This window comes from Daphnia magna, linkage group LG2, assembly GCF_020631705.1.
Source record: "Daphnia magna isolate NIES linkage group LG2, ASM2063170v1.1, whole genome shotgun sequence".
NCBI lineage: Eukaryota > Metazoa > Arthropoda > Branchiopoda > Diplostraca > Daphniidae > Daphnia > Daphnia magna.
In genome coordinates, this window is record NC_059183.1 from 5,373,966 (window position 1) to 5,401,660 (window position 27,695).

Below are 27,695 nucleotides of genomic sequence, written 5' to 3' on the forward strand. Positions count from 1 at the left end.
GCGAATCAAAGATAAACTAAGATTATTTGTTTTCCCAAGCTATTTCACTCCAAAGCCAGTCATCTCACTAGTACTTATTTCAATACATTTCAGTCGGTGAAACATCAATGAAAAAATTGTTTTCTTTGTTCCATTTGAGTTCAAGTGCAATCACTTGAAAAAATGACTGAAATAAACTAACTTCACATGGTGGTATCACAAAAGGAATTAACCATTACCTTCTTTAACTCCTTTGTTTCCGTTGAATGAGGAAATAATTCAACAAACACAAGAGTGATACTGGAAATGTTTTAATTACACTGACAACATAACATTAGTGTCATTCTCTTCTGTAACCGATTGACTCCAACGCCAATGAAACACATCAGGTGCCTCCAGGATCTCTGTAAATTAAAACTGTAAACCACTATAAAAAAAAACAAGTCCTGGATTGAACCAAGTCATTAAATGATTTTGCAGCCACCACAGTACATCAAGTAGATCCCAAAGACCTAAAAGTATGATTTTAAAACTTCAACTATTAACAATAAATTCAAACATCACCTTAGGACACCTCTACAACAAGGCCGTAAACGCGCAACTGATGAACCATTTCGAAATTGTTGTGATGATTCTTTGTGGCATACGCGCGCGAAGAAGCCGCTGGATGCCTACCGGTAAACTTCTCGTACTACAGGATACCGATAGCCTACATCAGTTTTCTGACATAAATGGACAACAATGGATTACATCTTGTAGTTCCAGAAACTAATTCGTAGGATTACCTTATCAAGATTTTTGCAATGCAACGGACTTAATGCACGAAGTCGCCTCCAGTGTATTTGGTTACTGGGATTGTAACCGCCGCGTAACTTATTACTGCTTGGTTTAAAAGATTGAATCGAACCCCGTTTGTTAGATTTGTTGAAACATCCCCCCATGTGTCGGATGCCTTACTGGCCGCAATACTGATGCCGCAAGTGACGCACGGGACAGTAGCGCACTCGATTCCCTTTCGCCTACTTTAACTGCTTCTTCGCGAAAGTTTATGTCAACCACAAATTTTTTAGCCTTTGCTGTTGTTATCTAGTTCCTTTTGAGCACTAGAACAAGTAACACATCATCATAAGTAAAAAACATAAAAATGAAGAAACTTCAACACTAAGTAAAACCTTTTGTTTAAGATCCAGCTCTTCCTGAGCTTCCCGTGGTTTGTTTTGTTCCAACAAATTTGTTCTAATTCTTTTTTATCATTTTCTTCAGTCCTGCAAGCTGTTAAGCTCCATTCTTGAATGCGTTGCGACAAAATCTACACAGAACTTTTCTACAAATCTGTTTTTCCGAATGGGATAAGTCTACCTGATATGTACGAGTTGGTGCCAATTTTTTTATCGCTCTGGTTACTGCAGTATTAATTTCCCGGATGTGACGCATTTACACATTGTGGTCTGTGACGGTGGAGGACCTAAAATCGTTTTAAGCGAATGGTCATGTAAAATGTGTTAAGGAAATTTTATTTAATTGGCTGTTTAGCTTTGCGTGCACGATAATCTGCCAAAATACTTTTTACTTGCTTCGTTGTCGCAAATTTTTGGATCTCGCTTTCACCTTCCGAGTCTATAAGCGAGGTGATTTTCTTTCGGTGACAGTGGCCCTCAGAAGTAGCTGAGGAACGACGTGTTCCTTTGGTCTTTCCTGATGTCGATATAAATTTAAGAAACTAAAAATGTTTAAGCAGATCTATCTGTGAAACTTTGAGTTTGTCGAATGTCGAGATAGCTTACTATCTGAAACATAGGGTTTTTGTTTCCACAGGCTGGGCTCCCATATCATCGGAATGTTTGGCTTCTTTCAAAAGCAGGTTTACTGCAATTTCCTCTTCTTCTGCTACTCTCACAACCTTTTCCTGCTAAATGAGAATCATTTAACAAAAGGAAAATTTGATAAGACAAATTTTGTTAGAAAAGATACCTAGGCGGTGTACATCAGCTAGCGTAACACTTTCTGAAGTTATCTACACCGTAACATTGCCACTAACTCCCATCGTCACCTGGGATTTTCAGCGTTTCCTTTTTGTTGTGGATTATGACATCTAACGCAACCTTCAGTGCCTTTAAGACACCCATAAGGTCTCGACCAAAAAAGTTCCATGCACAGTAAAAAGAGCTTTTAAAAAGATGGAATCAAAGACTGAGTCGAGTTAATACTCTGTTATTTCCTTGGATTACCTAAACGAGTATAATTCTTTGATAATTCTCTCCCAGAATTTTTGAATCATTCTTCTTCTTCTTTTAGCCTTTAGTTTTACACACACTGAAGGGTCAAAGAAAATAATACAAGTCAAGGAGAAATGGGGCCACAGAAAACAAGGGGATCCAGATAAGCACTTCAATGATTTTGTAAAAATACCATAATATGTGCAATAGTAAAAGGATCCGGAACTCTTTGGTTGCCCTTCCAACGAGCATGTACTTTTTTATACCAAAACTCCATCAATATCCTCTTTGAATCCATTATGATTGTGAATCTACATTAAAGAAATTAAATATGCTTCAGTATAATATTCTTGCTGATACACTTACTGAAAACAGGCCTGTATCCGTATGTCAATAGGGAAACCCTATTGGCATATCTCTCATGAATTACTACCACGACATTGCGATTATTCTACCTACATTACAGAAACAGAACATGAATGAGTAAAAAATTCTTTGTGATAAACTCATTTAAAATAGTAAAACATGTAGTCAATTGTGATCCAATTTTTCCACTCAAGATATTCTTTCCACAAATAAAACCAATAGAAGTCAGTAAGATACCTTGAAGAAATAAATAATAGAAGTAAATGATGAAGCAAATATTTATACTGCTCTATCTTTTTACCATATGTCACCATCACTCAAGAGTACTGGCAACGAGGCCCCCCACATGCAACGCCACATCAAGTCGCACATGCATACACTTCCAAGTTACAAACTTACAATGCGCTTCGCCGCCATTGACTGTACAGTAGCGATCGAAATGGGCCTAACAATCGATCGATAAATTCAGTATGTAGTGGACTCCTCCTTCGTTGAAGGCGTGGTCTATTCAAATCCCTTCTATTAGTGTCATTTTTTACCGTTAGATGGCAATGCTAGTTAGCTATTTATTTGCTACATAAACGACCAGCTAGCGACAAAAGCTGTCTATAAAAAAATGGATCAAACGGCGTTCCGTAGGTTACAGAATACAGCTACTGATAGCATGCGGGTGAATGGACGAAAAATGGCACTAGATAACTGTCGTATCCTTTCTTTTTTTTCATAACTTAGATAAGTATGAATGCAAAGTTTGATCATGTACTGCGTATAGCCAAGTTATTGCAGATTTCACGGAACCATAACCCTATTTAGCTCAAAATTTATACTTCGTCAGTATAAATCTCTTACCGGGCATTTCTTAAAGAAATTTTATATTTTTAGTCTCTATTTGAAAAACCGGAAGACACCGCGCTGATGAAAATTTCGCGATTCACGATATTGTTTGGCTGGCCAACCAATCCGCATAGCGCGCGGCACTTCTCCCGTTGGCCATTCTCTTGGTGGATATTGTAGCACGAGGAATAACGCTGAGACTCAAGTAGCGATTAAGATTGTATTCACTGTCGATACGCACACACACACGGTACTAACAAACAGTTACAACTAGACTGGGGCGACAGCAAGGGACACACACAAGTATTTATGCACTAACGTAGACAGCAGCTACCGGGAGAAATATCTGCTGACAAGACTGCCGGACATCTCGGGTAGAGTTGCGGTCAATAGCCGATACAGAAGCGCCGGACGTGACAACTAGTCCATGGGGCCTCAAATAACCGTGACATCTCCCTCCCTAGATAGCGAGTCGTCCCGACCGCTATTATTTTTTTTTAAACCAGAAAAACGAATCTAAATTTTGAGACTTCTCCCTTTAGCTAAAATTTCTACAATTCGCTATACTACTGTTTCCCACTAAGGCCTACGGTTCAAAGCTTTCTTTACTGTAAGAGTGCTATAGCCTCTCTTGACTAAACTATGGAAGTCATTTGATCTGATCTACCCATTACAAGGTCAACACTATGCGATGCATCAAGAAAAAATAAAACAGTCATTAGAACACGGAATAACATCAGTAGGGGGATTTGCCGCTTCTATTTAGTTAACTGCTCCAGACTTCGAAGCGTCTCCAAACAGTGCTGCTCATGTTCTATTATTCGAACCTCCAATTTAGCCAGTTGAGTGCTCCATTGTGCAGCCTGCTCTCCGTCACCTGCACCTTCAACGCGGCCTGTTGTCTCCAACACCTCGAGTCGCTTTCTCACCTCGATTCTTTCTCGGTCATGTTGTTGCTTTTCCCTGTAAAATAGAAACCACAAAGTGAGATTTGCCATAACCGTGAGTATCGTACCCATCAACAACTCGTATGGGTAAGACGGCGGGGTTGACTGTAGACGTATTCGGGTTTCATCCTCTTCTTTCAGCTGACGTATAGATTTCCCAACTATATCGGCCATTGTTCTGGCTGCCTTGTTTTTTCCAAGGGTCGAGGCGATCATAGCCTGTAGTGACGTCGACGTCGATTCTTGGGGCTTGTCTATCGATCCTGTTGGGAGTGTCCAGTTGATGCCCTTCAGTTGGGATGGCGGGGATTCCTCCCAGGAAGTAGATGACTCCCTCTGATAGCTGGCCTGAAGGATCCAGTCATCTGTCTGACCCGAACACCCTTTTGGAATTTCCACAATTTCGACGGTCGCCAATTCTCGTTTATACTGTTTCCGACTTCCAGCTCGCGCCGGGCACGTGATTACCAACGTTTGGGTTCTCCCTATTGACAACGCCCACTGACGCTGTCCAAGATACAAAGCTTCAGGTCCTTTCCATTTCACAAACACTTGTTGACACTCAAGTTTTTGCTTTTCTGTATCTTGTAAAAACAACGCCATGGAACACGTTTTCTTTGCATTTTTCCGCTCGATGGCCCTTGCGAGGGGGCATACCGAACCCGAGTTATCTTTGCAGGATCTTACCTCTTCCTCGGTTAGTTCGATGAACGTTTGTTGATCTCCTGCTACTGCCAAAAATTGGGGTAAAGAAGAATGACGAAGTCCTACCCCACCTTCTGCGTCATACACGGGTAACACAAAAATTTCATATAACTCAAAAGTCTTTTCAAATTCTACTATAGGGAAATGAATGAATAACTTGAGACCATTCTCTGTGGATGCTGTCACAACATTCGCTTCCTGATAAGCCCGCCAAAGATCTCCTCTTTGAAGTGCGGGAGTTAGGGCCCACCCTGAGGCTAGAGAGGAACGGATTTCTGACAGAACTGTTCTTAATTGGGCGGGAGGAAACATTTCAGGAGGTAATCGGCCAGACGCCAGTAGAGCTAACCCAATGCTTATGTCGTCTACTGTCATCTTGGTCCATTCCAATAACCGGTGTGCCGCTCGGAAAGCCTCATCCACTCTTGCCGTGACTATTGACTGTCGTTCCAATACATTCATTGCGTTTACGAAATTTATTTTGGCTCTATTTAATTCCTTTTCCAGCGTCTGATGGGCTCGCTCCAATTGACTCAAGACTACAGTGTGCTCGTGTAGTTCCCCCAAGCTTTCATTGACCAGGGTCGCCTGCTCAGCCAGAGTGCTCACAATACCGGATGTCTCTTTTGACAGAGAGTCGAGATGTTTACTAAGCTCCTCCAGTTCTCGATCCGTCGCTACGCCGAAAAGCCATTTCAGGGCACTCCCACCGGCATCAATTAAACCTCTCTTGGCCCTCTGCTGTTTCCCGGATATTGCTTCCTTCAGGTGATTGAATCTACTCTTGACTACCCCTAGTTCCTCTAGGCAGCCTGTCGCTCGTTCCGTCAACTGTTCTTTGATTCGATTACCAATCTTAAAATCCTCGTTCAGTGGCCCACCTTCGTGCTGTGTTAGTTTCTCCGCCAGCCATTGTCCAAGATGGCCCAGGGTAGCCTCAACTTGTCGAAAAGACACCTCAGTCACGACTACCCATTCCGAGTCGCTGAAGTTGACTTCCCCAAGATTTTGAAAAACTACCCCACTCATTACGAATCTCTCCCGAGGAGATGCCCCACATGGCATTGCCCCACATAGTAGTGTCAAGAGTAGCATCAAGGGGCTGAAGGTTATTGGGTTGCCATAGCGCTTGGGTTGTTTTCGACTTCTCTCCGATCTCCTCTCCCTCCCCTACTTTGCTCAGGTGCTTGTGGTTCCGGGCGGGATATTTCGAGATCGACACCCTCCTCCTCCTCTGGCTCCTCCTGGATTGCTTCTAGCCGTGCAGTTCTTTCCCCTTTCTCCTCTCTCTGCTGACGCAGCTCGCCGATTGGGCCTTTTCCACGTCGGGGTTCAGTTGTTACTGGCCGTTGACTCCCCTCCAGTGGCGGAGTTACTGGTAAAGTATCTCCTAGGAAGTTTTCTTCGTTAGGCCTATCTGTCACCTCTGGCGAACCTCTAGCAAATTTTTTCATGCTGACCACGTGAACAATTTCTGATTTACGCGCCCGTGGCAACTTTACCTCGTAATTTAACGACGAAGTTTCACGGACAACCACGTAGGGTCCTCGCCATCGATGTAGCAACTATTCAGACCGCCCTATTTTGCGAAACGGTTTATACACCAGGACTTCATCCCCGACCTTGAAATCTGTTGCCACTCTTCGTCCTGCATCATAAGCGTCCTTTTGTTTTTCTTGCACTCTATGTAGCCATTGGGCCACCACTTGCTGAGCTTCCCCCAGTTTTTTTACCACCTCGTCTTGCCCGTCATGTTTCACCGGATTCGGGTTCCCATTCATCATGACATCTATGGGTAGTATTGCCTCCCTACCATACAAAAGAAAAAAAGGCGTTCTGCGAGTTGATTCCTGGCGGCTTGAATTATAAGCAAAAGTGACATAGGGTAGTATGGTATCCCAGTCTGTATGTGCCTTATTCACATACATTGACAACATGTCTGCCAAAGTATGGTTTAACCTCTCCACTAAACCATTTGACTGCGGATGGTATGGAGTAGTAGCTCGGTGGTTTACCGCCAGAGCGGCCATTATGGACTTAGTAAATTCTGCAATGAAACACTTCCCACAGTCGGTCACAATGCTTTCCGGTGCCCCATGGCGGAGTACCACATCCTTAACAAAAAATTCTGCTGCATCTTTAGCCGTAGCGGTGGGTAGGGCCCGCGTCTCCGCCCATTTAGAGAGATAGTCTACCGCTACAATGATGTTCCGATTGCCCCCACCCGTCACCGGAAATGGTCCTAAAACATCAATTCCCACCTTCTCAAAGGGTCGTTCTACTCTTATTACTTCCATGTAGCCCTGTGGTTTCATGGGAGGTGATTTTCGTGCCTGACACAGCACACAGGCCTGCACGTATCCCAACACATGTTTCTCTAATTTTTGCCAGTAGTAGCGAGCTTTGATCCGATCTGCTGTCCGACGCACCCCGAGGTGCCCAGCGGTAATGTCATCGTGGCACGCTTTCAAGACAACCTGTCTGTAGTTCGGTGGGACACATAGTCGAAGCCTGCTCCCCTGTTGCCCAATTGTACGCACATAAAGCAATTCTTGTTGCAATACAAAATTTTTAAATGGGGCGTCAGGCCGTTGTTCTAGTACCATTAATGCTTTTTTCCATTGTGGGACAGATTCTTGTCCCACGCGAATTCCCTCCAAGTCCCCGTTGAGCGTGACTAGCAGCACAGGTAGCAGGGACTCGCTCTCTTCTTCTTCTTCTGCGGGGCCTACTGGGTACCGCGACAACGCGTCTGCATCCTCGTGTAATTTCCCACTTTTGTACAACACCTGGGGTTCATAACCCTGTACCAGCAGTGCCCAACGGGCTAGTCTTCCAGCCAGATCCTTCTTCGTAGTTAACCAGCACAGAGCATGGTGGTCCGTCACAACTCTCACCGTCATCCCCCAAATGTAGCAGTGAAATTTTTTCATTGCCCAGACAAGCGCAAGGCACTCCTTCTCGGTTATTGAGTAGTTACGTTCAGTAGCTGATAGCAAACGACTTGCGAAGGCTACCGGTCTCTCTCCATCTCCCGTTTTCTGTACTAGCGCCGCGCCTATACCGTATTCACAGGCATCGGGATGAATGTCAAACGGCTTCCCATAATCGGGATATGCTAATTGTGTCGCCTCAATCAAACGCTCCTTCAGAGCATTAAAGCTTCCTTCTTGTTCTGCTCCCCAACAAAAGGATTTTCCCTGTTTCGTGAGGTCGTGTAACGGCTTTGCAATTTTTGCAAAGTTGCTGATAAATCGCCGGTAATACGAACATAGCCCGATAAAGCTCCTCACATGTTTAATTTTCTGGGCATTAGTCGCGTTAGCCGGCGGTCTAGGGAATTCTCGAACCGCACAAATCTTCTCAGGATCCGGGGCGATTCCATCCTTATCCACGACGTGACCTAGAGCTTGCAGTCTGGTTTGTGCAAATAAGCATTTCTTGAGCTTCACCTTTAGATTCGCGAACTTAAGACACTCAAATACACTTCGGAGTCTCTTCACATGTTCTTCCACCGTTTGGGAATAAACAATAATGTCGTCCAAATACACTAGACACGCGGACCATCTCAACCCACTGAGAACCAGGTCCATCATTCTCTGGAACGTACCAGGCGCCGCACACAACCCAAAAGCCATCACCTTAAACTGATAAAGGCCATCCGCCGTTATAAAAGCTGACTTAGGGCGATCACTCTCCTTTATGGGGACCTGCCAATAACCCGATTGCAGATCCATGATTGAAAAAAAAGCCGAACCCTCCAATCTGGCTAGGGTTTCTTCAATTCTGGGCAAGGGGTACACATCTTTCAGTGTCACCGCGTTTAACATTCTGTAATCCACACAAAACCGCCAGGCCCCGTCCTTCTTCCGCACAAGTACCACTGGTGAACTCCAGGGTCCATTGCACTTCTCTATTACTCCAGCGTCTTCCATCTCTTGAACAAGCGTCTGCATTAGCTCCCGTTCTTTCCATGCGCTCGAGTAAGGGCTTTGTCGGATGGGACGACAGTCCCCTGTCTCGATCGCATGCTCCGCTACGTTGCACACCCCGAGTCTGTCATTTTCCCCGGCGAAACAGTCCTCAAAATCTTGAAGTACCCCAACAATCTTGTCGTGACTATCCACCCCAATTTCCTTCGAGACATACTTTCCGAACACTTCTCGTGACCATTTGGGTGCTCCCAGGGCGGCCAACGCCACCACCTCCTTCTCGCTATCTGTACCCTCTTCAGCTAAGGTGATCTCTTCTAGCGTCCCCAGGACCATGTTTCTCGGTACCCACTGATTGCGATCTGAGAAATTGGTTACCAGCACTTGGTTGAACGTCTCGCAATCCGCTACTAACAATCGCCCCGTTGAGACGCCCTTCCGCTCCAGTACGCTAGTCGAGGGCTCAATCATTGCCCCGTTATTCCCCGGGATTCCTGCTGTCAACTCTATTTCGACCACCACCGATGAACGTGCGGGTATCATGCGCCCCACTCGGGACACCAACTCGGGTGTTTCAATCTCTTTTTCTGCCATCATCCCCATTGGAATGTCCCCAATGATGAATTCAGGCAGAGCCCCTATTTTCATTCTCGTTCCAAATCTCTCCAGGAAGTCTTTACCGAGCAAGAGGTCAATTCCCCCCATTTCTAACACCAGAACTCTGCCGACTACTTTTGACTCACCATCCGATATTTCCAACTCTACCGCTCCTCCGGGACGTATTTCCTGGCCGTTAATTGACACGAGCCTGTTCGCTAGCCAGGGTTTTATCTCAAGGCGTAATAACGTGGCTACCCCGGGTGAACAAACGGATACGGCTGCCCCCGTGTCAATGACAGCGGGTATCTTTCTCCCATTACACATAACATCCTGGACGACAAGTTTCGTTACGTCAATGCGAAGTAACGGAAAACTTAATCCGCTCTCTTCCCTTAGGAGGCCGAGGAACGTTGGGTTAGTCTTTTGAGTATCTCCCGTAGCACGATGGTTCCCCCCATTCCCGTTTCCTTGCCGATTTTCCATGGGAATCTGGCAATTTTGTTTTAGGTGCCCCGGCTGCCTGCACCTGAAACAAATGGGCTTACCATCGGGTGTCCAATTAGGCGTGGCCTTTGGATCTCTCCCTCTATTAATATTTCTCCCTTGGTTCAAATTATCTCTTTTCTGCATTAAGTCTTCGAACATCTTTTCGATTTTCTCCAACCTCGTAGCTACGGACGCATCTTGCTGCCCCGCTGGGCTACGCTGGGTTCTTTCCTCCCTTCCCATCACTCCCATCGCCCAATCGTCTTGCTTCCCTCGATCGGTCATCTCCTGGAAGCGTTTTACTTCTTGGAGAAACTCATTGCAGTTGGTGGGCTTTAAACTCCATAGTTTTTCTAGGACACTAGGACGCAAACCCTGCCAGAGATGTGCTAGCTTCGTGGCCTCAGCCATATGCGGATCTACCCTACGGCATAGATCGAGCACATCGTAGTAGTATTCTAGGGTCGATTCTTCAATTCCCTGCTTCCTCCCGCGCAGTTTAACCTCGTTATGTTGCGCATAGTTTACGGGCGTAAACTGTGTCAACAGCGCTGATTTTACTCCTGCCACCACCGGGGGCCCTTGTGCGTCTGACCACGCAGCGGGAAGGTTGCCTGATGCCTCCATGCATGCATACCATTTACCCGCAGCCCCTTCTAACGACAGCTCGATGTGGTCCCTGAGCTCGTTTTCTCCCCACCGGTTGTATCTACCCACCTTCTCGTAGCGATGGATCCAACTTACTACGTCTTCCCCATCCCGCCCGGTGAATGTGGGGGGAGTCTGGAATTTAATCTGGGCCGCCATCCCTACGGGATTAAGGGGTGCGACTACCCCAGCTACAACAGAATTTCTGGCGGCCCTGCTGCGTAGCAATCGAGCGCTTAGCACCGAGGATCTGCGCCGAAAAGCCTCAAAATCCCACTCTAACCCACCTTCACTGCTTTCCGAATTGGAGCTGTCCTCGCCGTCAGCCCACGCTACAGTTTCTTCCTCGCTAATACTAGCCTGGTGTTGTCCCAAATTACTTTCCCTTGCTATAACCCCTGATGGGTCTTCTCTCTCGGATAATCCTCCCGGCTCCCCTACAACGTCGTCCAAACGACTGAGGGTTCCGCTGGCACTGCCTACGATTGCCTGATCACTCCTTGGCATAAATCGCCCAAATTCGTCTCGAGGGCGCTGTCTTCCCCTGCCTCTTCCAGCACCCCCACTCATCTACCGCCTTCTGCACGAAACTCCTACTCCCCCGCCAACGATCGACCGTCGTTACCTGACGGATGACACACCGTCTACCCACGATCCCTAGATCGTCGCCCACGACAACCTGCCGCTTCCCGACGAACCCCTCGTCGTCCAAACTCCCGATTTTTTTCAATCGTTACCGGCGGTGATCTACCGCCTTGCAGCGCACCACTGTCCGCCTCTACGCCCCCTTAATCACCACTAGGTCACACCTACCTCCCCAGAAATTCTTATGGCCGTCCCCGCGCTATCGCACCCTAATCGCCCGTCACACGGCCGGTGCTGTGGCTTCGTACCCCAACAGTTTAAGGCACGTAGGCCGGTTGGGTCGACGACTCTCGGAAGCCCCTAACAGCTCCCGCCTCCGCACAACTAGAGCACAATAGAATGAAACAGCGCAAAGACTTACCACAAGTTCTGCATCTCCACCATGTAGCACGGAGGAATAACGCTGAGACTCAAGTAGCGATTAAGATTGTATTCACTGTCGATACGCACACACACACAGTACTAACAAACAGTTACAACTAGACTGGGGCGACAGCAAGGGACACACACAAGTATTTATGCACTAACGTAGACAGCAGCTACCGGGAGAAATATCTGCTGACAAGACTGCCGGACATCTCGGGTAGAGTTGCGGTCAATAGCCGATACAGAAGCGCCGGACGTGACAACTAGTCCATGGGGCCTCAAATAACCGTGACAATATGCAAACTAGAACGAAATCTGAAGAGACACAATAAAAAAAATACTACTTTCTTAAGTTTAGAGATTACGTTCATCCACGATGAAACTTTGGGCATTTCACGGCAACTGGGCAGAGCAAAAACGTTCAATGTTATAGCAACCAGAAGCACAAATGGGAGCAGAATTTTAAGACACAGAAGCAACCGGTATTTCCTTCACCTCATCCATCTTCGACTATAAAAAAAAAAAAATCATTCTCCTATCTCAGAAATCCTAAGATCAAGATTACATAACGTTTATACTGACTATTTGATTTCCATCAGATTCCACAATTCTTGTCAAGGAAAAGAATACCCTCTTCTGATTTACCTTTGAAGATCGATGTGAAACCTTCTTGCAATCCACAGATGTCGAACAAGAAGTTATGCAACATTTTTCGTCCTGTAATCTTACACCAGCCATTAAGATCATTGTTTCCCAATCAATGGAAAGGAAACCAACATACCGTTTTCAATCAAATCATGGAACTTGACTCCGTAAAGACGGCGTTCAGTATCAGCAATAGCGGAAATAATATGACGCGAACATTTTGCGACGCAACGCAACCCTTCTGCAATCTTGTCTACGCTGTCATCATGGATCAGCAATACCATTTGCAGAGTCTCTAAGCCTTTAAACAATGGGCACTCCGTTTCTACTTGGTTCTTGAATTACCCATCTTCGCTAACATCTTTTCTCTCCACCGTTCCACCTTAACAGAACAAAACAAACAAACAAACAAAAATACAATAAGCATTACTTATTTTATGACATAATTGTTATTTCTGACATGTTAAATGCTGCTGTGAAATAACTCGAATAATACAAATTTTATAAAACAGAATTGGTTACCTAATGCATTGTTGATTAATTGCATGCATAACAAATTCCCGGCACTGGAAGACGGCCAGTAAAGATTGCTGGGAAGTATAGTGGGGCATCCGCTGCGTAAACTGGGATGCCCCACTGGGACCTGTTCAAAAGTAATGTAAAATTTATATTTGACTCAACCATTTCAGAAACTTGACCCTAAACATATGTAAACACTTCCATGTTTTCACACGTTAGGTTTAACAATAACATTAAACAAAAAATCCAACAAAAAAATTCCCGATTTGTTTTTGGTTTCAATGTTTACCTCCTGAAATTAGAATTGCTTTATATCCTTGTTGAAGCAGAAGGGCAGCTGGGGTTTCAAGGGCTTGAATATCAGATTCCACACATTGTTCTCTGACTCTGCAATCTATAAACTAAAATATAAATTTTTTAATTAATTGATTTTTCCTATCATCTATCACCCCTGGCTTTCTGGATGGGAGTCTGCCTGAGAAGTGGAAGATTGCGGAATCAATCTCCACTTGTGAAAATAATTGATCTGAAGTAATAGGTCATATGTCGTTTCCTTTTACCAATGTACCAAACTAGAAACGAGAAACAAATGTATCTTCCTCCACCTTTAGGTTTTTCCTGCTTATTTAAGAATACCAAAAAAGTCACTTTACTAATATAATTACAAATTCGTCAAATATCTTAAAAATCTTTTTACAATCTTTCCAATGACACTTGGTTGGCATCAAGACAGAAGACATCCTATGTTCCTTGTTCCAAGAAGCAGGGACATATTACTGTGTAAAGACTCCACTTCTTATTCTGGAATCTGATCTAGCTCATGTAATACAAGGATGCACAATACTCTTCATGTCCTAAAAAAATGTTTCACAACATTAGATTTGAACTTAGATAACAACAGAATGTCCAATCACGATATAATAGCAAGGTACACGATCGCCGTATCACTCTCTGTAGGGGAAAACGGCGGGTGTTTACCAAGTGGTTCCAGGATTCCCCGCTAGGTTCGCTAGTCTAGGAGGCCGGTTGTCTACAGGGGAGATAGGGCAAAACACCTTTTTTTATTTTTAGAAATTTTTATTATCAGTTCGTGTGCTAGAAAAGTAAATCTACTAGGGCTTCTTTTCATTCCTGATTTCTTGGTACCAAAATCAAAATGACGGTGTTATTTGGGAATTTTTTATTTATGTTTTAAATTCACCCTATTTTGAAAAATTGCGCCGTTTGCGGCGTTGCCTAGGAATTGCAGAAATCGGCATAAAAAGGACTCCAGCATTACGTTTTCCCTGTTTCTTGGTGTGTCATCACTTTTGGCATGGTGTAAAAGGGAGGTGTACCAACTCTTCAGTTAAGAAGGGTATCTCAGCTGAAGCCTCTTCGTGGTACAAGGTAATCTATCGTCAGAGACGCCTGGTGGCCGATCTTGAACTAAATGAAAAACCCACTTGAAAAATATTCTAAGTCCAAAACAGTGGATCCATCCCTATCGGCATTCGCTACGGCCCATGGCAATAAGATGGCATTTCAAAATTAATGTTATTATCTTTCTTGTTTGGAAAAAAAAATATTTCAAGTACTGTATGATCACACTCAATATTTAAAAAGAAATTAAAAGATAGTATAAGTATTACTTTGTATTAAATTTCTTGTATGGGCATTTTTGGCCAGTTTGAAACTCGCCTGGACTGTTGTTTGTTCTTTGGACAATAAACATTTTCAAACGTTTAGATTCAAAATAATATCTCACTTTTACATACTCCATTATTAAAGTTCCCATATTACAATGGCGATGAGTATCACAAAAAAGGTGCAGTACATTGGTTAATTTAACTTTTGCTATACACTCTTGGAATGTATCAGTGATATAAATATGATTAAGTGACTTAAAGTGGTTTGAGACAACTTTTTCAATTGCGCACAAAGTTTGGTACATTGACAGGGTGACAAACACCAGTCCACCTTTGGTTCGAGCTCTCGTGTATGCATCTGCGTCAAAATCACTTGGTAGATCTGCTTCTTTGGTAATTACGGTCTGTCTGCATGCCTCACACTCGAAAAGGTTTTCTCTCGTTTTCACCATGTAACCTGCTACATCGTATATGAGAAAGTTACCGATTCTATCTTCTTTGGACAAGGGCAACTCGTTCACGTAACGCTTTCCCAGCTCTTCCATTAAATCATCTTTCATTGCTACCCTTAAATCAGCAGCAGCCTTAGCATTGTCGCGGAATTTTTTAATGAGACACTCCTTAAAATCGACGAGCACCCTAATATGGTCATCATTTTCTACATTTGCGTTCCGCAATAGTATCTTCGCGGGTGTGTACAATGACATCATCCTGATAATATGTAGAAAACTTGTAGCCGTTGGATGTGTATCGACTGAACGTATGCGCCCAAAAGTCATCTATAGGCAAAAAAGGATAGTTTATTAAACGATTATTTCATTTTTTTTTTTACAAATATATACCTCTAAGGCGTCTTGGTTCCATTTTGCTGTCAGTACGAAATCGTATTTCTCTAAAGGGTTTTTGGATTCAATAACTCTTCTGTCAAGTCAATGGTGCTACGGATAGACAAGCGCCAGCCATCTAGAGTCGTATCCTGGACGTTTTCCAGGATTGCGATGGCACTCCTCAGTTAACTCTATTATTTTTAGCATGTCTTCGAGTACAGATTTTTTCCCCTTTGTTACCTTTCCCTCCATTTCGACTAAATTATTCCAGTTGTTCCCATTAATTGACTCACCCTTGTGTCGTCCATTCATAATGTCAAATGTGTCATTAATAAGCTTTGTAAGCTTTTCTGTAGCTTCCGATCCTAATAAAATAATGAGTTAGATTTAGAAATTTGGAAGATTTAATAAGGTACCATTGAATAAATGCGCTGTTTTTTTGTCTTCTCTTAAAAATTTTAAAGCCATGGCCATATGTTTGGAGTACAGCTGTGTGGCCAAGCTTACCGTCATTCTCTGCCAGGTTGATGGCCAAATGTGAGCAAGTTTTAACTTGGGAACCAATTTCAAACCAAGCAACCTTTGATGCTCAAATACTCTCTGATAGAACATGTGGTAAACAGTGTGCCCGGCAAACTGAGAAACATAAAAAGGAAAGTATTAGTCTCCATTTGCTTAAGTATACTTTAAGCACATTTACAACCTGAGCAATTTTTTGAAGCACAATTTATTCACCATTTTTGGAAAGACGCTATCAAGGCGTCAACCAAACGACGCCATTAATGTGTTCAAACTTTCAGTACGACTAATGGAAAACCGTTGACGACTGATCCGAAGGTAACATTTTCTCACAAGCTCAAGAGATGGCGTTTACTATAGAGAACCAAACAATGCCTACTGGTACCACAAAGAGGCTTCACAAGAGATACCCTTCTTAACTGAAGAGTTGGTACACCTCCCTTTTACACCATGCTTTTGGTAACAGGGAAAACCCGCTTCTACCGCTTGACGGAATAGCGCAGGGAAATGGCGCAAGAAAATATTCGATAGCTTTAGCATATAGCTTTAGCAAATAGCTTTTGATTTAAAAAAAAGCTTTGGAAAATAGCAAATAGCAATAGCTGGGGGATTGATTATATAGCTGAGTTTACAGAATACAGTTACTGATAGCATGCGGGTGAGAGGACGAAAAATGACACTAAATAATTGCCGTACCTGGCTTCCATAGAATCCCAAGTAATCGATAAAAAATGTCTCTATTAGAGTAACAAAAGTAAAAGACCACTTAGACTGTCAAAGCCAGGATAGATAAGAGGCTTTTGTCACATTCAATCACTTGGCATGCTTCTTTTGTCAAACTTTTCGTAATGTAATATGATGCTGGAAACCCTAAAGGCTTGAACGAAAATGCGGATTGCCCTCTACTGTCTTCTATTCTTACATGAAAAGTCGTCCATCATGAACAGAAAAAAAAACTATAATGACAGAAACTGTTGTCAGTAGAACTGTTCATTTCACCATGTCTAATTCAATCGTTCTTGTCAATATTTAGCTCGATGTTTGATCAATCAAAAGGGTACACTCCACACCATAAGGGAAAACAGTTAAGAGTTTATTCAAACCAAGTGATAGAGATCATTTTTAAGGTATCGACAATGAGATTTTCCTCACACAACCGTATTATTAGGTTCTTCGTTTTGATAGCTGGAATTGAAATCTTCTCTGAAATCTGCCAAAGAAGAGAATAAAAAAAAAAAATTAACAAATAAATTTTGGCTTCTTTTATATTTTCGTCCAGTCTAAATTATTTGGAAAGAAAGTACGTACTTTCGACTAAAAGTCCGTTTGAGGGCACGGGTACATGATGCGATGCCAAGTCCATTTCTCGCAAGTAAGAACAGTGGGTTACGCACTGTGAGCATTTTCGCTTGAAAGCTGGACGCTGGACGGATCCACGACAGCGGACGGCAAAACAAAATTCTTCTGCCATCTCAGAGCACAGAGATTGCTGTTTTTGAGAAATGACAAATCAAACCAACATTTGTTTGACAAAGTTTAAGTGAATCTTACGTTCTCGTAAGCTGCACTTTTTTTCGAATTCCAACAAAATTCGATGATGGCGATAAGGACGGCTACGGCTAGTCCACACAAAAGGACAACAAAAACACCACCTGTACGACACAAAATTAATTAAATAAAAAACTTAAATTCAGCAATTGTTTGGTAACAACTAAAGATTCTTTAGATTGTACCAATGCTGTCGACGCCCAAAGTCGTTTTGGTTTCTTTGCCTTGCGGGAATTTGTTGCAGACTTCTTCTTTATTCTTCCACCATTTGCTGTACAATTGATATATCACACCCTTCTCTTGGAGTTCGAGAATAGCCAAGGAAATCCTGTCTCTCCATGGGGATCCTTGTACAACGACAATAGCAACACGCGCATGAGGTAATAGCGCAGGAAATCGTGATCAATTTATCATACCGATGGGCGTCGCAATGCCGTAGTATTTAGAATCGAGCAGGCCTCCTATCTGAGTAAGGTTACAATTTCGATGTACAAAGTAATCGAGTGTCGTCGACTCCATCAGAAATGCGTAGTTGCCTTCGAGGACTCTACGGATACCTTCTTCGTAAGTCGAAACAAATACGGACGGTTTCTTGTTCTCCATAAATCGCCACATCTTCTGGTAGGTTTCAATTTTCGAGTCCTAATTGAATGTAAAATAGCTTTATAAGAATTCAAAAATTTTTGAGAAATGATGTAGAGTTTACTCGAAAAAATGTCATGGTGGACCCGCTTTCCAATATACCGTAAGAGATTTCTCTTTGCTCGGCTAAATCTTGCGCTGACTCGATAGGCGAAGCCATCCGCTCAACGGTCAGGAATGCTGCCAAATTAGCCGTGTACGAAGAGATTATAATCAGCGTGAAAAACCACCAGATGCTGCCGACAATCCTAGTAGAAGCGGCCTGCATGCAAGAAAATTCGCCAAATTAAAACATAAGCAAATCATAACTCAGGGGAGTGTCATACTTTAGGATTGAGGTCGGAGCCTTGTTGCATCAATCTAAAATTTGTAAGAAAATACTTAGCTGCTCGAAAACGTATTGAATGAGAAATCCTTAGTACTTACGTGCCCACAGTAAACCAGAAGCTGTTGCCCAGGCTAAATTGGTTGCGGATGACTGTCGGATCGGCAACGCACGGATATGGATTATGCCATTCGTAGGGGGAGAATCGACTGACCAGGAACATTGTAATCGAAACCAGCGCGTAGGCAAGTAAAACGTAAAGCCAAATGTCTAACGTCAGCGGCTTCATGAACGAGAAAATACGAGCTGGCGGTTTTGATGGAACCTAATAGGAAAAAAAAAAAATCAATCAGACTCTTGAGATCCTCGTGATAGTACGAGATTCAAGATTTTTTATTTCACTGCTAAAAGCCACGCCAATCAATTGTCATCAATCATCAGCGATTTTTAAGTGAATGGATACAATGACGTTGCGAACCTTGAACATAATGCTGAGGCCAAGATTCATGAAAGGTTTCGTGAAATCGATGACGCTTTCTCGGGCGTAATTGATCGTCATGCTGCCAATCGCCAAGTCCGCTTTCTGCACTCCGGGGAAGAGAAATAACATAACCGCAAGGTGATTATATGCATTTTTTAAATTGTAAAAACAGGAATATTTGTCATTCGTATAAAGAATTTCTTTTTTTTTAAATCACTATATGAAACAGAAAAACTGTACCCGATCCATCAGTTCGCGCACAATACCGTTCCATTCTCCAGTCTTGGGATCAGAGATGCCATACTTTGCTTCAGGTGCTAGCCGTATGGTATAGTTGAATCCGACCAAGCGAGAGATTTCCTTGATCAGTTCAACGCAGAAGCCTTCATAGCGTTCATTGTCAGTCAAATTGTAGCCATCTGCAAGCAATACGTACGGCACTTCCTACAAATGAACGCGTCTAAGTCAACGACTGCAAAACTGCGCTATAGGCGGGCGGCACATGTGGAGCATAAAACCAAATACAAGGAAGAAAATAAAATGAAACCATTACCTTCTCTTTTGTTGTTGCCATGGCCCTCGAGCTTTCATTACTACAGCAACAACAATAAAAAAGTGTAACAACGAAAAATTCATTCAAAAAACCGGTGAGTCGAGACTAACGTGTGACATGAGTTGTTTAACGACTCCATTCCATTCGCCAGTGACTGGATTCTTGACGCCGTAAGCTCCGTCCGGATTGATGTCAACAATGTAGCTGAACTTGGAGAGACGAGCGATCTCTTCTAACAATTCCATGGAGAAGCCATAGAACCGGTTATTGCCCGTGTAGTTCTTACCGTGGTTCAGCATGACGTACGGCCGCTCCTGTGCACGTCCCGTGAACGAAACATCAATTTTGTGGGGAGTTGTTTCATGCCATTAGGAATCATGCCAACATCGAGAGAGAGAGAAAAAAAAAACAACAACACATAATTGGACGTCAATAAGAATCTTGGCAACATAATTAGTCAGGTGATTGGTGAAGCGGAAATGTTGCACATCGAATGGTAATTTCAAAGAAGAAAAAAAATGAGTAAAAAACCATAGAATAGTTGGGCTAAATACGATTATTAGTTCCACTGACCAAGTTGGTGGTAACCACCAGCGTGACGTTCATCGTGCCAGCGTCGAAGAATGCAACTGGGTCAGTAAGATTCACACCAGTTCGCGGTGTCCATTCGCCAACTTTGAGGAGAGCGTGCGATTTCAGTTTCAGTAGATCAAACTTAAAGTTGGTACGACGGCCCTCACGGAACTGCACCGGACCGGTCAATCCTCTATATTCAACCTATACAATCAGAAGCATTTTTATTCATGCAATGATAAAGCCTTGTAATACATAACAAAATATCATTTGATATCATCCCCCCTTAACACGGCCAAAACTGTACAAATGACTGATCCTCATACAACTTTCCAGACATGGGTTCTACGTCCTGCTGATTCACATCACGTTCCCTTATAGTCTAAGCTAGCACAATCTTCAGTAGTTTCGGGCATGGTTCAGACCACAAACTTACGTGGGGTGGACATGTATGATAATAAAAAGCCCATCAACTTTTTCCCACAGTTGTTGGTCGTATTACCAAATCCAGAAAGTTTGGTGTGCCGCTTGTGTGTCGTCTTTTAAAATGAAGTTCCATTCACTCTTTTGAGGAATGCGTAATATTTAATGCACTTAAACAAGACAAACTTACGGCGTTGATGTAATTGAAGAGCGACGATCCGTCACTCCATGGAACTTCATCTTCGCACGACATGTTAGCCAATCGAAGTGAAGAACTGCGGTCCAGCGCCTGTAGCCCATGGGCGAAAACATGGACCGAGTCGTAAAACAAGGCCGGCTCGACCTGTAGGATGATGTACATTATTTTCCAAAGCGACGTGAACGAGCGTGTTAATGCGTTATACCTGGAGGATGCGAGTTCGGTTGATTACTGTTTGATTGTAGCCAGGCATTTGAACCTTTTCCATCTCTTTGAGCGTCTGCATAACGCGGAAGTATTCACTGTCAACAGCTCGGAATGCCGTTATGTTGACGTAGTTGTATTTAAAGGCCTCTAAATCAAAAATTTCTACATCCTGTTAACAAACAAAAAAGTAAAAAAAAACTAAACAAATGTCTTAAAATGAATTCACAGATCAGGCAAAATTTGATGTAAAAACACTTACGAAAGTGGTGAACAAGTAATGGTACTTGTAATCGTTCATCTGAAGCTGAAGGACCTGTTTGGGTATGAATAACTTTTTAAGACTAAAATTCAAAAGACATTTCATCAATAGCACGCTTATATAATGTGATAAATCCCATTTTTTTGTTCGTATCTTGAATTAGCTGAATGCACCAAAAAGGAGTTGATTGGTTGCTTAGACTCAATTGCTTTGATCGATCAAACAAGACATGAATGCATAATATGAATGAACAGCGCTACCGCCCACATCCACACGAACCCCATTGACTCGGATACGACTAACTTACGCCTTAAAAGGACCCAGGAATGAATGCTGAAAATATTTTGGGTTATGGCTTCTGTCGTCAGGAATGCCACTCGTTTGTTCCCGACTCCCCACTATATTGAAATCGGGCATAGAAAAAGACTTGACTGTGATGGCGTACCACACACTCACCCCTTTGAGGAAGAAATTCATGTTCTCCGGTTTGGTGTCGATTACAAGATTGTAGTATTCTTTGGCTTTCACCTCTCTGAGCACGTCCTTATAGGTGTCGGGGGACGCCTGCCGTAAAAGTATTTCCATTGGCTTGGCAGTTGGTGCGCGTATCATATCTTGAAGCATCACCAATCCTTTTGGTTTGTGCCAAAAGCAACAAAAAAGAGATGGTGAAACGTCAAAACCTCTAGGTCACTTGAGATTTTTTAAAGAAAAAAAAAGGGGCGTCAAATACACGAGAAAGGGCCTTCGCTAAATGGGCTTTTCGGGAGTGGGTCGATAATTCGATTCCTACCTTTCATCACACAAAAAAAAAATGTCACGTATTATGCAAAAACGCGTTAGGCATTCAATTATCAACGAGAGGAATGGTTGTAAAATCAATCTAAGATTGTTGACTACTTTTTATTTTCTACGTCTACAATTTTTTTTCTAGCATCGTATTTTGTAGTTCGATAACGCATTTAAAGAGACATAATCCGATCGATCGTTCGTCAAAATCGATGGTGATGCGTGCCCTTTGTTGGTACAGTATGGGGGAGCTCTAAAGTATTTCTCGTTTTCGTTCTGTAGTCTTTACAACAACGTCTTAAACTTTTTCTTTATTGACAATATTAGCAGGTATTAAGAAAATAATAGTTTAAACAAATTCTGAGAAGACAGAACTTTTCGCATTCGACATTAAGGTCTGTATAAGTCGTGGGTTGTGGTACGTGCATAATATCGCAATCCAATTTCACGAAAACTATTGGCCGTTATTCCCCTTCAAAATTTTCTGTAATAAAATCTGTGAGACGTTGCACTGCCCCCCAAACAGTAAACAATCAATGAAGCTTTCAATACAAGATACAAGATCAAATGGATGGCGAGAAATTGCAGTCAATTACCATGGCATCATGATCAATGCCAAACTGAAGGAAAACTGTGCATAAAATGTCATGATAAATATAAATCATAACTAGTGCTAAATATTACGTGTATCTATCCAATGATATATTAGTTACCTCACAAATGTAAGAGGAAGGCCCAGTGCTGTATGTTTACGTGTCAAACACAAGAAGGACAAACTAATTCTTTTACGTCATGACATCAGCTGTCATAAAAGAGGTCAAACAGCAACCCACGAGAAAAACAAAGGAATCACCTAAGCACTGACATAGGTTTACGCAACCATTACTCTTGTTTGTTAGGAGGGAGCGCTAGAATCTAATTGCTTTACCACATACTGAATAGGCTCACTAAAATATTCAATGGAAGAGGACGAGTTATATAGCTTACCTTGATCTTCTTCATAAATAATGGCGGCTTTGGTCCAATTGAGGAAGAACATGACGTCCATAAAGGCTTTGTTGATGACATCTATCGGTGGGTACACGTTGATTGAATAGGGTTTGTATTCGCTGTCCATATCTAATCGAGCCTTTTTGAATCACACCAAGTAAAAACAACAGACAATTGCTTGAAATGCATTTCTTAGAAGTACATAAGGAAAAAAGATGGTCGTAAATATAAGGCTTTACCTCGAGATGAGGAATCTCCAACGCATCGCAGATAGACTGGACGTGAGCTCCAAGATGAGGATCGGATGGACCAAAGATAGCATGCGCTCCTTGTTGGACTTGTAAGCACGCTAAAAGAAGCAAACATCTTTTTAAAGTTCTACTTGCTGTGAACTCTTGTCAATAATCAGAGCAATTCAATGTCTGTGACCCTCCAATTCATTGATTCGTCATTAATTATGCTGAAGTGGCATATTGGATTAGTTGCGGACCTAAATCATATATGGAGTGTGAGACTATGAAGAATCGAAAGAGGAGTACACGGTCGGTTGGAGATAGATAAGAAAGAAAGAAAAAAAATAGACAAAGAAAGGAAAGCACTCCATCCTTTCGTTCATTGTCGATAAGACGCAGCAATATAAATAACTGGTACCGAACAAACGCAAAATTCTCTAACGTAGTCTCTGACTGAAGTGTTTGCTCGGATAATGTGCGAATTACGTTATTGACGGATGCGAAACGGAACCTCCAGGCTAAGTGAAAACGAAGTGGATCCGGAAATTTCATCGAGATAGAGCGACGCAGCTCTTTTTACTGTATTTTGAACAAAATTAATCGAATGCACGAAATGATTTCCAATTGAGTATTACACACTCGTGTGTGCGTTTGCCCAGCTGTCTCCATTTTCACGTAAATGACAACGATATGCCAACGATAGGATCTCGCATGAGGCATGCATAACAACACATCGGCCTTTTCCACCAGCAAACTGATACGTACGTTTTTACCTTCGCCATTGATTGATTTTAATAAAAAGAGATGCCTTAAAAGGTCAGCACCATAAAATAATACTGTCAAATCTCATTAGAGAAACAAAGCCTGGGTACGCCAGCGAAGCCCTTAGTTGACAACTCATCCGATCTTATTTGAATAGTAAAGTCTGTACTGGTATAGCACACAAGCAATATACCCACGTCAAGGATTGACGTTCCAAGTTCCAGATCATATACCAGTTGGAAGAGATTATTCAGATCTTGTATGGTATTAATGCTCAAAGTCCGCAAAAAAAAAAAATTTAAGAGATTTTCCTCGACTAAAAGAGAAGAATTTGACTATCAGCTTTCATTGCGGCACGTTTTCTCTCCAGCGTTTGAGGATTTTTAAAAACACAAACTCAATTGAAATGCACACTGTACCTTTCTTCGATGTATGCCAGCTGTCTTCGCGGTCGACGTAGTGGATGTCGTAGATCAGGGTCGTGTTCGGTAAAAGCTCCGGATCACGATTTATTCTCTCTACGGCGTATTTGAAAAGCTGCTCTGTTGGGCTGCCACGCTGCTCTTCGGTCATAATGGCTCCTGTAAATACAAAAGATGTTGCTATTCAAGTGTCAACCAGGTCCGTGAAGAAAATCACTTGGTGTATAGACTAGTAGATGTAACGAGTAAATCAATAGCTCCGTTTACACGCCGAGGCTTTCCATCTCTGCGAGCTATTAAGGCTAGACGTAAAACACGGCCGATATCTCCATTCCAACAGCAGCATTATAGCTGGCCTCTTTCTCTATTCTTTACGACATGAATTTCTCTCTGTTTCTTCCTTAGTTTTTTGTTTCCAAGTCCCGAAAATCTAAAGGCTTTTTTCATCTGAAAATCGTAAACATGTTATTGGCACATAGATTTATCGGAAAAATAAGTAACGTTATCTCGTTCACGACAGTTGCGTGTAGTTTTTAGGTTGGGGGGATCGTCCAGCCGTTTCAAGTTACACTTTGGTGAAATGCACGAAGAATTGGGTTACTGAATTTCATCAGCATTTTCTCGCCCAAACTAACGAGCCGTTATTGACATAGCAAAAACGCTAGCAGCAATCAGAGCTATTTCTATCCACAACGATGAGAATAAAAGAACTGGAAACAAAACAACAAATTTTCCACACAAAAATGATCAAAGATCACCGATGAATGTGTTGACATTCGGTGAGCGGGAGGCAAAGATGAAACGGCGACATTAACACGAATGTCTTCGTTTAGTAAATTCGATTACGGAGCTGAATAATACCAAATTAACATTCTTAGTAAAGAAGCCAACTAGATGTACCATTCAGCTTTCTTCGTGCATCCATGGACGATTCTACGTGCATTTGCTCAGTAGCATAAATGCCTTAAATCTTGTACTTATTGCTTGTTGATCGATCGCCAAACGAACGGGAAATTGAAAACGATTGAAAGGTAATGCGGGTTAAGGAGGGACAGAAAATATAGTCAGTCCTAAAACACTGCGAGGATTGTAGCGCAAAAGAAAATTATAGAGTAGAAGGGCGTGTAGTGAACGATTGCGCAAACGAAACAAATTCCATAAACGGGATACGTTGTTGCGATGTGGAGAATATACAGACGTGTTGACCTTTCAATCATGACGATAAGAATTTGGGGTGATTGCTACCCGAAAAAGAGGGACACAATTTGTGTGTTTAGCCGTAGCAGGAAGAATGAAAAGAGAACAGAGAATAAGCGAGAAAAAAGGAAGAGCTTGTATGAATTAATGAGGCCGGCGCAATCAGTATGTGTTGGTTTTGTCCTCGTGAGATCGTCATCAGTTAGGACGTGCCCTTTCATACATTTGCCAAAGCATTGTCGACTACATACTGCCAAGTTTGCATTACATTTTCGGATTGTCTCATAAAGCAACCTCGTAATGACGCCATTTACATTGTATTGCTTAATTACTGGCGGTGTCTTAATCACATTTTCGGAAAATACTAAAGCGCAAAAAGAAGCTAAATGCTATCCGATTCTTATCGAAATTTACTGCAGTAGAACAGATTTTCAGTAGTTGATTCCAGTAATGCCACCGGAAAGCATAAGACATTTGAATAATCATGATTCACAATAGTATAGCCCATCTTATTTTTGTGAAACGGGCTAGTTCAGATTGAGTTGAACAAACTTTAATCCGTGCCGTGGTAACACAAACATCATGTTCGTTCCAGTATGTCTGCAGAATAAACTTTGTACAAGTAACGAAATAAATCCTAGGCGAAGAACGGTGAATGAAAACGATGAATGAAGTTAAGAGAAAAGCACATCAAAAAGCCTTTGACATCGTAACAAATTATCATACGATTAAGCCCAGCACTAACTAACTCCTCGCGAATTACAGATAGTAAAAAAATGATAGTGCAAAACACGTATTTCTAACTGAAAAGTGGTTGATAGAAAAAAGGTGTAAAGTTTGCCTGTATTTGATGCATTGCCTTCAAATAGAAAGGGCAAACGCAACTCGCGCCATCCAATTTCCTCGCGCTATAGGCAAAGGCGGATTTTGTGCATGGCTTCTTCATGGCTGCTTCCTATATCTATCCATCTTACTTGACTTCCTGATTCCCCGTTCGCTTATTGGAAACCTATTGATGGAGATTTAACACTCTCGTTCGACGCAGGATTTTTAGTCTGGGTTTGTAGTCCACGTTTTATGATGCAGCTTGTTCTCTCTGATGTATCACATATTGATATGAAGCTAAAGGATCCAACTTCCAGTTGATTTCTGTCGAGACGTATTGAAGCAAGCGGATGAAGATTGAATGAATCAGACAGGGGGAAAAGATTCAACGAAAACACTCACATAGCAGTAGGGAACCCACGAATAAAAATAACCAAAAGAAATAAAAGAAGATATAGTTTCGGATGAGAGGCGGACATCATTCTATTGGGCAACTTCCGTTCGCTGGATATACGCATAGAAGAGATGAAAAGATCACATTACGCGCACCCTTCGCTCTCTTTGGCGAGGATGTCAACCGATGCATTCGGAAACATACTTATTTGGTTTCTGGCCAGCGTTAGGCATGGTCGAACATGGTGACAAAAAGACAATCAGCATTTCTTTTATCGTACCCAACCAGTAATAGACTGTGAATTGATTAATAATCGACCAAAATCGAAAGTCATCTCAAACAAATTTCAGTTCTACTCGGTATTAGGGAATCCCAAGCATATATACCACACAACGAAATATTAATTGCAAATATGAAATGTGTGATGCGTTCGCAATATCGTTGAAAGCCAAACTTGCCGATTTTGATGACTGGAGGCAATCCACCAGAAGGCTGGACGGTGGCGAATAGAAGATAACTGACGAAGAAGGCAGTGATGGCTGCGGATTTTGTCCGGCAGCCGAGCGGAGAATGGTAGCGCTCTTCCGACATTTTTTTCTCAACATTGAACCATCCAAGATAGCAAGAGATCAACGACAAGTTAACACACGATTATACTCCCTTTTTCCCCTTGGACGAAATTAAAAAAGATTTAAAAAAAAATGTTTTCTTTTGCCTTTCTTTTTTTTTATCGTTTTTTATGTTGTCTCACTTCCTGTGAAAATACAGGGCCTCAGACGAAGAGAAACCACCTCCGCTACGGATCAACAGTCACGTGCAACTGGCCAAGTCGAGGATTTCCCACACTCGTTCGAGCCCACGACAGTCCGGCTGTTCTCATTGAGTACTAGTCAAGGGCTTGTGGCGCATGAGCAAAGTCGGTCGTACAAAGTGCTGATGTTTTCCCGTGAACATTAATCTTCATTATTTGTCCCATACGTCAGAAACGAAATGACTGTCATCATTAACCGC

The 27,695-nt window shown here is 42.4% G+C and overlaps 1 protein-coding gene and 3 long non-coding RNA genes across 21 annotated transcripts; all 4 read right to left on the reverse strand.

Moving 5' to 3' along the window:
- Nucleotides 1-274: 274 nt before the first annotated feature.
- LOC116921940 lies at nucleotides 275-3,564 on the reverse strand. 8 transcript variants are annotated; one of them, XR_006643246.1, is made up of 12 exons: nucleotides 2,863-3,564; nucleotides 2,562-2,798; nucleotides 2,389-2,506; nucleotides 2,208-2,292; nucleotides 1,951-2,145; nucleotides 1,764-1,888; nucleotides 1,543-1,674; nucleotides 1,339-1,444; nucleotides 1,152-1,288; nucleotides 937-1,082; nucleotides 765-858; nucleotides 275-701 (listed from the first exon to the last, which is right to left on the reverse strand). It is a non-coding gene; the product is annotated as an uncharacterized LOC116921940 (long non-coding RNA). The 8 variants fall into 8 exon arrangements; XR_006643241.1 differs by having other exon boundaries at nucleotides 275-491; nucleotides 544-701; nucleotides 765-1,082; nucleotides 2,863-3,145; XR_006643243.1 differs by having other exon boundaries at nucleotides 765-1,082; nucleotides 1,764-1,885.
- An 8,320-nt stretch (nucleotides 3,565-11,884) lies between these two features.
- On the reverse strand, nucleotides 11,885-13,890 carry LOC123469781. 9 transcript variants are annotated; one of them, XR_006643139.1, is made up of 7 exons: nucleotides 13,803-13,890; nucleotides 13,586-13,742; nucleotides 13,338-13,509; nucleotides 12,892-13,282; nucleotides 12,506-12,751; nucleotides 12,307-12,441; nucleotides 11,885-12,234 (listed from the first exon to the last, which is right to left on the reverse strand). It is a non-coding gene; the product is annotated as an uncharacterized LOC123469781 (long non-coding RNA). The 9 variants fall into 9 exon arrangements; XR_006643137.1 differs by lacking the exon at nucleotides 13,803-13,890 and having other exon boundaries at nucleotides 12,892-13,012; nucleotides 13,178-13,282; nucleotides 13,586-13,796; XR_006643140.1 differs by lacking the exon at nucleotides 13,803-13,890 and having other exon boundaries at nucleotides 11,885-12,039; nucleotides 12,090-12,234; nucleotides 13,586-13,796.
- Nucleotides 13,891-14,509: 619 nt separating this feature from the next.
- On the reverse strand, nucleotides 14,510-16,258 carry LOC116916495. The gene is made up of 4 exons (XR_006642876.1): nucleotides 16,047-16,258; nucleotides 15,760-15,979; nucleotides 15,359-15,708; nucleotides 14,510-15,295 (listed from the first exon to the last, which is right to left on the reverse strand). It is a non-coding gene; the product is annotated as an uncharacterized LOC116916495 (long non-coding RNA).
- A 676-nt stretch (nucleotides 16,259-16,934) lies between these two features.
- Nucleotides 16,935-27,508, reverse strand: LOC116915694 (glutamate receptor ionotropic, kainate 2). Of its 3 annotated transcripts, none has more exons than XM_045168710.1 (19): nucleotides 27,143-27,508; nucleotides 24,266-24,427; nucleotides 23,091-23,200; nucleotides 22,849-22,990; nucleotides 21,529-21,704; nucleotides 21,073-21,126; nucleotides 20,812-20,982; nucleotides 20,598-20,750; nucleotides 19,985-20,188; nucleotides 19,099-19,302; nucleotides 18,856-18,960; nucleotides 18,479-18,702; nucleotides 18,379-18,412; nucleotides 18,117-18,314; nucleotides 17,827-18,052; nucleotides 17,596-17,757; nucleotides 17,414-17,514; nucleotides 17,171-17,351; nucleotides 16,935-17,072 (listed from the first exon to the last, which is right to left on the reverse strand). In XM_045168710.1, the coding sequence occupies exons 1-19, from the start codon at nucleotides 27,273-27,275 to the stop codon at nucleotides 17,011-17,013; spliced, it is 2,802 nt and encodes a 933-aa protein (XP_045024645.1). In that variant the 5' UTR covers nucleotides 27,276-27,508; the 3' UTR covers nucleotides 16,935-17,010. The 3 variants fall into 3 exon arrangements, with proteins under 3 accessions (XP_045024645.1, XP_045024646.1, XP_045024647.1); XM_045168711.1 differs by lacking the exon at nucleotides 19,099-19,302 and adding an exon at nucleotides 19,522-19,725; XM_045168712.1 differs by lacking the exons at nucleotides 19,099-19,302; nucleotides 22,849-22,990; nucleotides 23,091-23,200; nucleotides 24,266-24,427; nucleotides 27,143-27,508 and adding exons at nucleotides 19,522-19,725; nucleotides 22,575-22,705.
- Between the last annotated feature and the right edge of the window lie 187 nt (nucleotides 27,509-27,695).